The following is a 15,759-nucleotide window of genomic DNA, read 5'->3' on the forward strand; positions in this document are numbered from 1 at the left end:
TGTGTCATCTTGACTGTAGTTCCTTCAAATTTGAATTGCTTTCTTCTGGATGCTTGCAGGATTTTCTCCTTGATCTGATAAATCTGAAGTATGGCTACAATATTCCTTGGCATTTTCATTTTGAGCTCCCTTTCAGGAGATGATCTGTGTCTTCTTTCAATGACTACTTTGCTTTCTAGTTTCAGGACATTGAGACAGTTCTGCTTGAAGAGTTCCTGAAGAATGAAATCCAGGATCTTTTTTTTTTTGGTCGTGATTTTCAAGGAGTCTAATTATTCTTATATTATCTCTCCCACATCTATTTTCTAGATCAGTTGTTTTACTAATGTGGTATTTTCCAATTTTTTCATTTGTCCATTTTTTAATTTTGTTTAGCACATTCTTGGTTTCTCATGAAATCCTTAGTCTCCATTAGTCCTATTCTATTTCTCAAGATAGTATTTTCTTCATTTTGCTTTTGGTCAATTCTATTTTTAAAAGAGTTATTATCTTTTACTTGTTGCCCAATTGTATTTTTAAAGGATTTGGGTTTTTTTCTGTTACTTTTTCTTGCAAGATGTTTATTTTCTCTTTCATTTCATTTTCTAATTTTTCCATTTGAGTTTTAAAATCCTTTCTGAACTCTTCTAAGATGTCTCTCTGAACTAGAAACCAATTAATATCCTCCTCCATAGCTTCTTATGTAGCACCCCTTCAATGGATCCTGTTTTTCTGTAATTGTTCTTATTCATTTTTCATTTTGAGATTGTTATCTATGTCAATGAAGAGGATTTCTGGCAATCCTTCAGTGTTGAGAAGCCTAGAAGCTTGTTTACTGCCCTGGGCTGTTGATTTTAGGAACACCTAGGGACTGACTGATTAGGGAAGCCTGAGGTTTTCTCCCTCTGGGCTATCTGTTCTGGGGATGTCAACCATGCATTCCTTACACTGGGGGCATCTCTGGGTTGTCTACAAATAGTCCTGTACTGGACTAGGTGGACAGGCTGGAAATGCAAGGGGATCTCTCTATGGATAGACTATAAACACTGGGGAAGTCCCAGCAACCCTGGTCTATTGGGAAATGTAGCAACATTTGGGGCTATTTCCAGGCTGTTTACAACAGGAGACCAGGCCTTCCTCTTGGCTAGGAAAGCCAGAGGCTCACTGTCAGGGTCAAACTATCCAGACCAGACCTGTGTGGGGTGAATGTAAATCCTGGGCACCCGTTCTGGAGTTTTCTCCACTGTACTGGAGTTGCCCACTGCACAACCAAGTCCTGAATCCAAAACCTCTTCCCCAAACTGAATCTTAGATTAGCTCCCATTTCTCATGTGCTGCCCCTGTGCTGGGTTTCTGTTCTCTGCTCTGGGCTTCCCCATATTCTTCTGTGACAGGTGCTTTCTGGAAGATGTTTCAGTCTTATCTTTTGTGGGTTCTGTTATCCCAAAATCTGAAAAGAGGCTTGATTAATGTCTGTTCTGAGGGAAACCCAGGAATTATTAATAGAAATCCTAGTTCCTCTTTGCTATCTTGGTCAGAAGTCCCTGAATTTGTATGAAGAAAAGTAGTATGAGGACCAGTTTTTGCATCAGGGAGATATGGTTTTAGGGTTTGCTTCTAACATATCCTGATTATGTGGTTTGGGGAGGATCACTTAGTGTGTCTAAGAATTTGAATGACAGATGATTTGATGACGTGTGTTGGTGACAAGAGTCTCCACCTTGAGATTGTGTCAAATAATCTTGAGGGGGAAAGGTTTTCTCACTTTTGAATATTCCCAGCACTTAGATGTAATTATTAGCCTGGAGTCCCCTCACCTAATCCCAGTTTCTCATCTATCTTTGACATCAATAAGCTTGATGTGCTCTATGTTTATAATTACTCTCAATTAAGAAAAGGTTTATGAAGAATATAATGAACAAAATTTCAAACATACTGGTACCTTCACCTCTTTTCTTATCCCACATGTTTAATTCTACATGGTTGATATCTAGTCTTGAAACCAGTAATACTTAGGATTTTTTTGTCTTTACTATCAATAATAGTATGATCCTAGGCAAATAACTTAACTTCTACTTATCTTAGTCACAGCAAAACATGTTAAATTAGACAGTATTTCATTGAATTCAAATTTACACTGTAATTAAAATCCTATGAATATCATTCTGTTATCTATTATTTCAAGACTCTTGTAAATCAAGTAGTGGGGTCTATCTACACTCTAGTTAACAAAACAAAGCCCAAAGGTGGTTCTATGTGTTGTGTTTTCACATGGGATTACCGTCATGATGTCATGAATTCTCAGGTACTTAATATGTTACATGGATTCATGTTGACATTCAACATGGATAACCTTGAAGTATGAATAGGATGAAAATGCTTCTTGCATATAATTTCAGATAAGTTTAATAAAAAGTATACATTTGTAAACTTTGGGAATTTCTGTTTACAGGTAGACATATTAATTCTATCACAAGTACAAAGTAAAACCAAAAGACCATGCCTTCCATAAAAATAGTTTAAATTTTCTTCATTATTGAGTAATTTTTTGACTGATTTTAAAGTTATTGTTTTATCTGTTTTGTAGTAAAACATTTTTACTAAATATTATAGAAAAGTTGCATTCCCATTATTATTACTAATTTATTTTACTGAAATAGTTATGTTATGATTATTTTATTATAATCTACTTTTACTGATAAAAATGATAAAATATTTTGACTACTATACCAAATTATTTTGTAGATTCCAAGAAGGATGATCTTTCTTTGGTTCTTTTAAAAATTGAGTAAACATAACTTTTAAAAAATCAAATAATATGATATTCCATAGAATATCTCAGCTTCAACCTAAAGATCTCTAATAAAAATTGAATTTTTTTTATATATGAATAGCTATTGCTTGGTTTAACTAAGAAACATGAAAATAAATGGATCAATGGCAAGTCTTTATCCTTTGCCATTTCTACCAGTTCTCTCAAGTTCCACATGGCCTTATTTCCCTGTTTCTGTTGCTTGTCCAGGTGCTGAGCCAGTAAAGGAAAGAAAATTTAATGATTAATTATTTGAATATTAGAATGTTAAAACCAAATACCTTTTTTTTCCCCATATTTCATGTGTAAGTACTGAGGGTTGAGTTTTGTTCCATTATTAAATAATTCTCAAATGTGATTTTTTTTCCCAGATACTTGTGACTGTACCTCAATGTTTAGAAATCCTTTTGTTATCTCCTCCTTGCCAAACATGGGTTAAAAGAATTAGATATGTCATATTTGATGAGGTAAATAATTTTCTATTTTTAATATTATAATTAATGTATGGATTAATTTCTAATATATATGCTCTTTTTTAATGTATCAGTGGGTAAAAACATTTTTTAAACCTGTCTAAATATTTTAAATGAATTAAAATTCTACCATCAATTCATTTTTTAAATTTTTTGAGTTTCTGTTTAAAGAACCTATTTGTGATTCTCAAATGGTCTCAACTAATTTTATGGAATCTGCTCTTTTTTGATCCCAAAACTTTCACTAGTTCATCATTTATTTTCCATTGATTCATTGTTTAAAATTATTTTTATTCAAGTTTTTAAGTAAGTTTTAGAATTTTTAAAAATACATCCTTTTTTTCCCATGTGAAACTAATCTTTAAAGGTAGAGAACATGTCTTCATTTTTTATTTTTTCTTAATTTTTTTTTACAATTCCAAACTATTTCTTACACACTGCTCAAAAAATTTCTGTTGACTGTACATCATTCAATGAAAGGTTGAAACATTTTTCATTGGAACTGAATTATAAGTTGCATTTCTCTTTTGTTTATTTTTTTTGTTTTTGGGTGGGGCAATGGGGATAAATGACTTAACCAATATCAAACAGGTAGTAAGTATCAAGTATCTGAGGCCAGATTTTAACTCAGATCCTTCTAATTCTAGGATCAGTGCTCTATCCACTGCACCACTTAGCTGTCCCTGCATTTCTGTTTAACGTAAAAATGAATGCCTCATTTTCACCATCACAGTTATTTCCTCATCTATTCTTTTCTTATTCTGTTAAATTAAGAGGACATAAAATAAAATAATAGAACTAGAACTGGAAGGAAAGTCATGTTCTTTAACCCCTTCACTTTATGGATGAGAAAATAGAGACCCAGTGAGATTTAGTGACTGGTCAAGGATGAAGAGAAGATTCCATTTCATAAAAAAACTCTATCATGTGCCAGGAATTTATTAAAACTGTCTAACTATTCACAACTTTCCTATAACTTTTAATAGAATTAGCTCCTTTGGTGAAACTAAAACTTTCTTTTCCCTTCTATCTCTACTTTCCTCTTTAGCAAATTCATGAATCCATTTCAGGAACTGATTCCAGGAATAAAATAGTAATATATATTATTCAAAAGAGTTAATTTATCTCATATCAATTGATGTTATCTGAATAAAAATTCTGATTTGTCTGGCCTCATTGGATGGCAGTTGTAATGATTCCTCAAATATTCTGTCTGGGAAACTTAAATGCAGAATTTCCTTCTATTTTTGTCATAAATGGACGGAACTTTCATTTTCCTCCATATTTTTTACTCCTATTTCTTTATAGATCCCTCTCTCTTTGCTCACATACATATTAATTTGATAAAAGAATTTATAAAACCAACTACCACTATTATGACACTTGATCATAAATTCTTGGCTTTAGGTTTTGGTGGTTAAGAGAGTTCATGATAGTTCATTTGATTTGAGATTTGAGAATGGTGATCCTTTATGCTACTTAGAGATGTAATTAGAATATCTGACAACATGGTGACAGAGACCATGAGACTACAACTGGCATGATTCCTGAAGCATGGCAACATTTTGTGGTCTGTCCTCTCCTATCAAAGGCATGACTTTTACCCTCATTATCTTTCACAAGTTAAGATTGAGCTACTCCAGACCACTGAGCTTTCATTTATTTATTTAGGATTTTTGCTTTTGATTGATATTTTATTTTAATTCTCCAATTGCATGTTATGAACATTTTTCAACATTCATCCACTTGCATATTTATTTTGCACAATATTCTTCCATCCTCCCCTCTCCCCAGTAGCAGACAGTCTAGTGGACCTTGTACACATACATTTGCATTTAACATCTTTACATCTTAATCATTTTGTGTATGAGGAATTAGGACTAAAGGGAAAGAAAGAAAAATCATGAGATAGGAAGGAAAAGCATAAGGGAAATTTTTAAAAAAGTGAACATAGTGCTCATTCAGATTCTGTGTTTTTCCCCCTTCTGGATGTGGATGGTATTGCCCCTAACAAGTCTCCCAGAGTTGTACAGCTCTTTGAATTGCTGAGAGAAACTGCATCTAATAAAAATGACCAATTCACAGTGTTTTTGTTAATGTGCATAATGTTCTCTGGGTTCTGTTCCCTTTGCTCAGCATCATTTCATGTAATTCTTTCCATATTTTTCTACAGTCTGACCATTCATGGTTTCTTATAGAACAATAGTACTCCATAATATTTATATACCATAACTTGTTCAGTCATTCCCCAGTTGATGGACAACCCTCAATTCACAATTCTTTGTCACTGCAAAAAAGAGCTGCTATAACTATTTTGGAACATGTGGGACTTTCCCAATTTTTATGATTTCTTCTGGATATAGGCATAGTATTGGTTTGATTGGGTCAAAGGGTATGATCAATTTTATTGCTCCTTGGGCATAGTTCTATATTGCTCTACAGAATGGTTGGATTATTTCACAACCTCCAACCCATTGAGCTTTTATTATGACACTCCCAGGTGTTCTCAATTCTCAATTCACTCAAAAACTCTGTGGCCAAGAAGGAATTTGTAGCACAGGGAAAGCTACTTTTTCTGATATGACAGCTTCCCCCAGTTCTGGAACTGATCAACTGTTGCAGGTCTAGCCATACTTGAAGAATACATTTTGAACTTGTTTTCTTTGTATTATGCAAACTGCCAAAAGAGTTTAGTAAGAGATCATATGAATAAATGGGCAAAGTGTATAATCAAGATTATAAAAATCAAGCATGAATAAACTAATCAATTAATCACATCCTATTAGAGGTAATTATTTATTGATAGATAACTTAGGAATAAAGGACTAAAGGACTAAAATAAGCATAGAATTAAGTTAAATATTATAAAACTCTTTCTAAGGGTTAAGTTCCAGTCTTAGTGGATAAGTTTCTGTTTATTTGTTTGTTTATTTATGGCAATGGGATTATGTGGCTGGCCCAAGGTCACACAGCTAGGTAATTATTAAGTGTCTGAGGCTCTATTTGAACTCAAGGACTCCTGACTCCAGAGCTGGTGCTCTATCTACTGCACCACCTAGTTGCCCCTCTTTTATTTTAAAACTAAAGATTAGGTCCCTCTTATCAAAGTTGGTTACTCTTTTTTTTTGAACTCCCTGATGTAAGTTCTTTTTAGTACTTGAAAAAACTATTAGCCAATCTATTTGTCTCTTTAAAAGTTTGTAGTTACAGCTGCAAAGCGAACTTTCTAAGGCAATCTTACTTTGACAGAAATGTGTACAGAACAATTTTATACACACACACACATAGGTTCTGTAGATCGCTACTTCACATCTCTGAATTTTGAGGAGTCTGATTTGATTGCAAATGCTAACTTTACTAATAATTCATCATACTCAGAAAATTTGTATCTCAGGCTTTTCTATTTCAGATAGTATATTGTGTAAACATCAATTCATATTCCTACTTCAGTATCAGAAAGACAAGTGGTGGAGGTGTAGAAAGATAAGGGATTATGAGATGTTGGTTTCTCTGATTATCTTATTATGAAGTAATTTAATATTACTAACATTAAATAGTTTAAAATAACAATGGTTTGAAAAGTTCTAAAAGTTTGAAAATTGAGTTTGTTTTTCCCCTTTTCTAGGTCCATTGTCTTGGGGGAGAAATTGGAGCAGAAGTTTGGGAACATCTCCTGGTTATGATCCGATGTCCCTTTTTGGTCCTTTCTGCAACCATCAGTAATCCTGAATATCTCACAGAGTGAGTCAAAATTTACTATTTGCAAGATTTTAAATTTACATAGAAAAAAAGTACAATTGGATGCCTGGGTACAACAGTGATAGAGGTTAGGCAGTGAAAAATAGAAGGAATGTGTACATTTCTGGAAGAGATCACTATCTTTAGAAGACCATAGATTTATTTGGGTATTTCAGTAAAAATAAAGAAACATATGAGCAGTTGATATTTATATTTCATTCATCTTGAAAGACAAAACAGTTAAAAAGATCCCTTCCTTTCCCTTCTCTACTAAACAGTGAACAGAGCATTGGATCTGGAGTCAAGAAGACTTAAGTTCAGCTATTCCAGTTGTGTCTATCTTTTCCAGATTCCATTTGGGGTTTTCTTGGTAAAGACACTGGAGTGGTTTTCCCTTTCCATTTCCAGTTTATTGTCCGCTATAACTCAGATGTGGGTCTGGCATTTATTTAAGAGCCAGGTTGAAGGAAATATCCCAGGAACCTCGATGTCAAGAAAGCACCAACACTTAGAGTCGTGAAACAATCTCTTAACCTTTATTCTCAAATACTCAGACTTTTATAACAAAACTTATCTCAGACATGACAGGTCAGATGAAACCCAGCTACATAGCTTCCCTGATAAAATTTACAATATTTATCCATTGAAATCTGTAAACTTCCTTATCAGAAAGCTTCTCAAACACCTTTGGCACAACAGATATCTTAGGTCAAGGTTCACTGCTGATCCAACAAATCCATTTAATGAGCAAGAATACATGTGTATCTCTGGTGACAAAGGTCACCAAACATATGTATAAATAATTTCTAGGGGCTGGCCTTCAACACCTGCTCATTTTACAGCTGAGGAAATGGAAGTAAATGGTATTAAGTGACTTACCTAAGGATGCAAAGGTATTGTCTGAGGTGAGATTTTATTTTAGGTCTTCCAAACTCTGTGGCACAGCACTACATACAATATACCACCTCGGTGCCCTGCTAGCTACCCTATATTCATATCCAGACCTAGATAGCTATGTGACCCTGGAGCAACTCATTTAACTTCAGCTTATCTAAGTTGTCTCAACTATAAAATAAGCATGATAAAACATTTGCCACCTAGAATTAGTGAGGATCAAAACAGATAATATCTATAAATGCTTAGCACAGTGCTTGGCTCATAATAGGTGTTTAATAAATGATTATTCCCTTTCTTCTTTATCTCAATATGCAATAGTAGGAATACTCAACATGGAAATGTTAGCTAGAAAGTGGCAATGAACAACCAGTGACTTCTTTTCATCAGTGTTTGGAATGATTGCTTCCTTTCTTATTAGTTATTCTCTTGTTTGTAGTTTATTATTTGTGATTCTTAGGAGTCTTAACTAGGAGAATTTGTATTTTGGATATTCTCATTTATTGTAGAAAGCATTACACATAAAGCATAGCCCATAAACAAGAGTGCAATACCTGGGTGTACAAATTCACATTTGCAACAGGTTCTCACAGAAGCAAAAGATTAAATCACTGAAATTCACCATGATCTCCAGAAATAAACTGTTAAACTCCACGATATCATCATGTTGATGAAGACACAATTTGAAGATTGCAGTTATGTCCATTTTGTCTGCATCTATGCATGTCTGATCTTGATTAATGAGCACACTTATAACAATAAAGTAAAAATAAGCTTCTTAATTCTTAGAACCTAATGCTAAACAAATTTTAACAAACTGTAATTCTTCCTAACAGCAATTACCATGACATTTTCTTACCAATATGGCATTTCCCTCCTATAACACAATATTTTTTCTGCCTTTTTATGAACAGGTGGTTAGCATTAGTGAAAAGATACTGGAAGAATTTTGAGAGTACAACAGAAAATTCTCCCTCTTCTAAAAACACCTTGAAAAGTACAAAGAAGCAAAACTTTCCAAGGACTGAAAAGGAATCACATAGAGTTAGACTAGGTATGGCACAAAATACAGAGATTTTTATTTGATGATTTCTTCTATCCACTTTGACTCCAACCCTTCTCTGGAGACTGATACAGTTCTAGGACATGAGGAGAAATACTTCTAATTAGATGAAAATATGGTAGCAAATTAATCCCAAAGACATAGAATTTATTTTGAAAAGGAGTTGAATGTACCATACCAAATTCCTTTTATGACACAAATACGGTGTTAGTACCCAAATCAGGAAGCATCAAAATAGAGAAAGAAATTTACATAACAATTTCTCTAATTAATATTGATGCAAAAATATTACATACCACACTAGGAAAGAGATTACTATATATATATATATATATATATATATATATATATATATATATATCACAGGATTATATACTTTGACCAGATGAGTTTTAAACTAGGAATGTAGTGCCAGTTCAATATTAATAAGACTTTGAACATATTTGATGAAATCAATAGCATCACCATCATATGATTGTCTCAATAGCTATAGAAAAAGCCTCTGATAAAATAAAAGTGGTACATTCAAACACTGCTGATGGGGTTGTGAACTGATCCAACCATTTGCCCAATAGCTTACCAATTTTGGGCATACCATTTGATCTACTGATACCACTACTAGGTCTATATTCCAAAGACATCCAAAAAAAGGGGAAAAGACCTATTAATATAAAAATATTGATAGTAGATTTTTGCAGAGGTTAAGAATTGGAAATTGGGGCAGCTAGGTGGCGCAGTGGATAAAGCACCGGCCCTGGAGTCAGGAGTACCTGGGTTCAAATCCGGTCTCAGACACTTATAATTACCTATCAGTGTGGCCTTGGGCAAGCCACTTAATCCCATTTGCCTTGAAAAAACCTAAAAAATAAAGAATTGGAAATCAAAAGGATGCCCATCAATTGGGGAAAGGCTAAGCAAGCTGAAGCATATGATTGCTATGGAATAGTAACTGTACTATAAGAAATAAAGAATAGGACACTTTCAGAAAAAACCTCAAGAGAAAGAATTGATATAGACTGGCTACAAATTGAAGCATACTGTTTTTCACTTTCTTTCTTTCATTTTTCCTTTTATTCAAGTGTTCTTGTACAAAATGAATAATATGGAAATGTCTTACATAATTGCACATTTATAACTTATATCTTATTGCATACCATCTCAGGGAGGCAGAAACAGATAAGAAATTGGAACTTATAACTCTAAGTAAAAATGTTGAAAAATTTGAAAAAAACAGGATATGTTAATAAGTAATAAATTATAACTAGACACTTAATATCTTCAGATTGTCATTCAGATATAGGTGCATTTTACATAAAGTGTCATGGTTTCAGGTAGAATAGTTTATCCTCAAGGCTTTCTGGTCCTATATTAACTTTACATTATTTCCTTTTAAATATTCCATTTCTCTTTCTCTTGGTCCCTCATTCATTAAGAAAACAACTTATTTCCTAGGTGTTTCAAATTATGTCTAAACAAATAATTCATGCCTTTTTGTCACAATTTTTTGCTTTTTTCTAACATTACAGAAATCATATCATAAATTAAATAATAGAGAAGATACTGTATTTGGAGTCCAAGTACCAGAGTTCAAATTTTATGTGTTAATTTAAGTTGTATGATATTGGGCAAGTCATATCTTTAGGCCTTTGTTTTTCTATCTGAAAAAAAGAAAGTGTTGGACTAGATGATCACTAAGAAGCCTTCTGACTTTAAATTCTGAGTTTCTAGGTTGATAAGGACATTGGACTCAATGTTGTTCAACCACCTTCATTGCCACAAAAAATTGTTTTAAGTTGTTCCTAAAATGGTGTTAACTTGTTTTTCTTGGCAACTACATATCTAAGAAAACAGTCTGAATCATAGAAGGAAAAAAATTTGTGATGAACAAAATGATCCTGCTCTGATATTTTCTATCTATATGATCCTTGTAAAGTCATCTAACCTCTCTGAGCCTCAGTTTCCTCTCCTGTGAAATGGAGATAATAATTCTGGGACTACCCAATTCAGAGGGTAATTAGGTACCAGGGACTTTGTGGACCTTAAATTATGATACAAATGTAAAATATTATCAACTTAAGCCCTACTTTGATACCATATCTTATAGAGATGACTCTTTCAGAATGACAATGGATTTTAAATTCTGGTAGGTACTAACAACCTGGAAAAACTTCAACTAAAAGTGATTTAACACATGAATCACTTAGACCAGGACCAGTTAGGAGAGATTCATCATGAGGGTCACCATTGATGATGAATTCTTCAGTCATATCTACTTTTTTGGGGGGGCAAGGCAATGGGGGTTAAGTGACTTGCCCAAGGTCACACAGCTAGGTGATTATTAAGTGTCTGAGGTTGGATTTGAACTCAGGTCCTTCTGGCTCCAGGGCTCCACCTAGCTGCCCCCAGTCATATCTACCTTTAAAGAATGTTAAATCACAAAAGAGTAAGAATCTGAATATTCATAAAGACAAGATCATTAAAACATGAAATTATTCAAAGATTACAAGAGAGAGAAGAAAGAATCAAATATTTATTAAATTCATGTGTACCTATTGGATATCTAGGTTCATCAATGATTGTTAACAGAAATGTTATAATCATTCTTATGAAAATTAGATTGTCTTATTCATAATTTGTTTCTTAAATTTACAGTACTGTATAAGGAAAGATACAATGATCTAGAAAAGTATGTTTGTTCTCTAAAGAATGATGACTTTGTCATAAGCCACTATCACCCATTTGCTGCACTAACAGTTAATCACGTAAGTGAAAATGACTTTGTAAAAATGATGTACTACATAAATGTTATATTTAAATCTGTTTCTATGAATCTATATAATGTATACTAATGCTGTTTTTTAAAACTTGTTTTTAGATAGAGAACTTTGGAATCCCTTCAGATCTAGGATTTTCTCCCAGAGAAAGCATACAGCTCTATGATGCAATGAGGCAAATTTGGCAGGAATGGCCTAGAGCACAGGTACATATGTAGCATGCAGCTAGAGAATGAAGAAATGAAAAAGAATTTATTAAGCATTACTATTTTACAGTATTAGACTATGAAATGGGTATACAAATACAAAATTAAAAGAGTCCTGACCTTTTAAAAAAAACATATCTTAATAGGGTTATGTCATACATAGAGAAATGGTGACCTAAGAGAGATGTTTTGGTTTGAAAAATTAGAGGGTTGGCTAGTACAGCTAAAGGGGAATTTACAGACATAATCTTTCTAATAGCAATGGCACTTTGGATTTTACTGTAGTTCTAGAGCAGGGGAATGCTGCTGGTGGATGCTGTGCACGGATGTCCAGATGACAGGAAAGACTAGGGAGGAATATAAAGCATTGACTGGGGTTGGCTAGAAATGGGTGTCACAACAATACAACAGTAATGACAGATTAGAACCTAGAGTTATGTTCCAGAGGTGAGATGGTTAAATTCCCAAGATGGTATAAACCTCCAGAGGTCAAGTGAATTTGATGCATTCAGATTATTAGATGTGAAAGGAAGCAATGATCAGCAAATTAGAAAGTTGTTTAACTTGATAAAATGACTAGTTGGCCCATTTATCTTCTCACACTAAAACTGATTATTATTCTTAGACAATATGCTTTTAACTCTAGTCATAATTGCTACTTAAGTCATTAAGTTGACAACAGAATTGTCAACAAAAAGGACAACATACCAATTAGCTGGTGGTTATTGAGGGATTTTAGCTAATTGATGGATTTATATTGTAAATTGTAGGGGCACAATGCTTTTAAAGAATTAATAATAAGGCCAGTTTGTATTTAACTTTCCAATTTCAAGGATTTTGAACCTGAAGAATTCACCTATTTTAAAAACAAAGTTGTAATCACTAAGACAGATGCAAAAAAGTAGGAAGAAATAATAAATTGGATTCATTTAGACAGAGAAAAGGTAACTAAACTTACTGAAAATTGTGTTATAAATAAAATGAGATTATTACAGAAACCTGATCACATGTTTCAGATTTAGGGGAAAATTTCCCAACAAAATACTGACATTCTATAATCTATGTATTTATTTACAATGACTTTGTTTAGGTGAATCAGTTATTGAACTATCTTAAGCCTCAAACCTTTGAAGGTACAGAAAGACAAAAGCGATCTAAGTTTGCAGACTTTGTTGAGATACTAAAAAAATGAATAAACTGCCTGCAATATTTTTTTGTAAGTATTATAATAACTTATTTATTAAACTCTTTTATATATATATATATATTTAAAGTCCTTTAAATTATGAATAAAGAAGGAAATAATATCATTTGTAGAAACACAAGTAGTTTTGTTCAAAATTTTTTTTAACATTTGTGATCAGGCTTTATATTAGAGTTATCTAAGAGATGGAAAGAAAAAACTAATCTCACTATTTATAGTTAGTACAGCCACTTAAATATTGCTTTGACAATTACTAGGTCATGTCATGAAAAAGAGCTCAAAACTCATGGCTTTAATCCAATTAAGCCTGCTATTTCTATTTTTATCTGAACTCATTATGTACTATGGACACTTCCCAAAACTGAGTGATGGAAGAAGCTTAAGAAATATCTATGAGAATATGATTCATGAAGAGAGAGACCTTCTGGTTATTATTTACCTATGTCAAAAAGTAGATATGTAAGCAAAGATTAAGAGTACTTTGTCTAAATTGACATTGATTTCTCTATCATTTAGCTTCTTAAGACTGGTGTTCATTTCATTCTTCACTTTGTAATCAAGTTCCACAAAGGAGGAAGCTTTTAGTTTTATTATCCTGTTATGTATTAGCAAATTGTTATATAGATATTTTTTAAGAAATTTAAATAATAACTGAGAAATCAGAACCTAATTAACCACTTTAAACTGCTTGGTTTGTTGGTTTGTCCATAAGGTGATCAATACAATTTTAAATATAAAATATTAGACCCAATTTTTAGAACTTTTTATTAGATATAGACAAATTTGGTATATCCCTTTTGAATAATATATATACGTAATCATCTGATCTTGGTGCTTTCTCAAAAAAATTGTACTTTTAATCCTCCTATTAGGAGAGTGAAAAAATTGGGTAATAACACTTGCAAGCAGGTAACTTCTATGTCTAGATTCAATGGCTACACAAATGAATTTATCTAACAGATGCTCACTTTATTCTAGCTATAGCTGAAAGATTTAGAATGAGATGTGTAAATATGCTAATTAATTCCAAATTTTACACACACATATATAAACATACACACACACACACACACACACATATATATATATATATATATATACATACATAATCAGGTAACACCTGACATTTATGATAAAAATATACTCAGTTATTAACTATGTTCAAATGGTATAGATATTATTAACACATGTTTTTATGTTAACACATTGTTTTTAAATAACCCTTCAAAGTAAATAATGGGATAATTAGGTGATGAAGTGGGCATAGTGTTAGACCTGGTGTCAAAAAGACATCTTGAGTTCAAAGCTGGCTTCAAGCTATGGGAACCTGGATAAGTTGCTTAACACTGTTTACCTCAGTTCCTCATCTGTAAAAAGAGGGTAAACTACTCCAGTATGGAGTTCTCTCTCATTAGACTGACTACATTGTAGGTCATTAACTCAATGACATTTCTGATAGCCATACCTGAAATCAAACTCAGAGCAATATCAATTACAGTTACACAAGATTTAAACTTAAATAACAAAATGTCACTAATCATATCTTTTTGAGAATAAATTTCTGGAAGATTGTTTGGAGTCTTTTCTACTAAGTTGTGATGTGACTTCATTACAACTAAATAAATGAGGGTGAAACTTTTTTAATGTAAGCAATCTTGTAAAACTAATTAGGTGTAAAAGTAATTCTTCAAATTCTAGAAGTTGACAAGTTTCCAACCTCTGTATCATTCCCAGACTAAAGCATTATAGAATCTTCTACCATATGTATATTTCTTAAACCATATATATATACATATATATTATATTTCTTATACCATACATGTTTCATATTTCAGGTTTACTCTTTATATAATCTTATAATAAATATCACTAAGAGAGCTAATATAACCTTGCCCAGATCATGACTCAAAAAATTTCAGATAAATCAACCTGAGATCTTTTACAATCCTAATGATATAGTCTACACCTAATGAAATATTTATCAGCTTTCAAAGAACTTTTTAACAGCTAAATGTATAATCTAATTGTTCAAATTATAACAGAAGTAATTTCTAACAGTATTGAGGTTATCAAGTTCTACAATATAAACATGCATTTAAAACATGAAAAAGATATAACCAGTCAGGTAACATCAATTTAATCAAATAATTTCCAAATTATTATATATAGAAAATCATTCACTCTATCACGAGTGGTTTCTATACTTTCAATCCTTAGAATTTGGAGAGAGATTGATGAAAACAACATTTCATTAAGGGTACAACTGGCAAAAAGCTAACATATATTTGGATATTACTACCTATCCCTTTAGGCTGAGAAACAGTGGTGACAGAGTCTAATGGGAAGATATATCTCACTGTAAATGAGACAAATGAATCCGACACTAACATTACTAGAAAATGCATGTAAGACTCCATTAGTTTAATTTCACAAATGTTATTGTTAGGTCAACAGAAAGGATACTGGATTTAATATTATAAGCCATTGTTGCTAAAATTTCTTACTCTAATATTCTAGATGGAGGTTGGTAGAGTATTAGAACTTTTGACCTAGTCAAAAGACTCTAGGGAGTTTGATATCTCTCTCTCTGTCTCTCTGAGAGACCCTACTTCTTTG

The 15,759-nt window shown here is 32.5% G+C and overlaps 1 protein-coding gene across 1 annotated transcript in view; it reads left to right on the forward strand.

Moving 5' to 3' along the window:
- The window catches only part of LOC141519164 (putative ATP-dependent RNA helicase DDX60), an 85,821-nt gene that overhangs the window by 46,230 nt on the left and 23,832 nt on the right, over window positions 1–15,759 (forward strand). The window contains 9 exon segments of the mRNA XM_074231562.1: window positions 2,165–2,284; window positions 3,163–3,258; window positions 6,890–7,005; window positions 8,811–8,950; window positions 11,612–11,721; window positions 11,835–11,939; window positions 12,773–12,883; window positions 13,030–13,123; window positions 13,126–13,159. Of these exon segments, the coding sequence (XP_074087663.1) occupies window positions 2,165–2,284; window positions 3,163–3,258; window positions 6,890–7,005; window positions 8,811–8,950; window positions 11,612–11,721; window positions 11,835–11,939; window positions 12,773–12,883; window positions 13,030–13,123; window positions 13,126–13,159 (926 nt within the window).

Source organism: Macrotis lagotis, chromosome 3, assembly GCF_037893015.1.
Source record: "Macrotis lagotis isolate mMagLag1 chromosome 3, bilby.v1.9.chrom.fasta, whole genome shotgun sequence".
Lineage (NCBI taxonomy): Eukaryota > Metazoa > Chordata > Mammalia > Peramelemorphia > Peramelidae > Macrotis > Macrotis lagotis.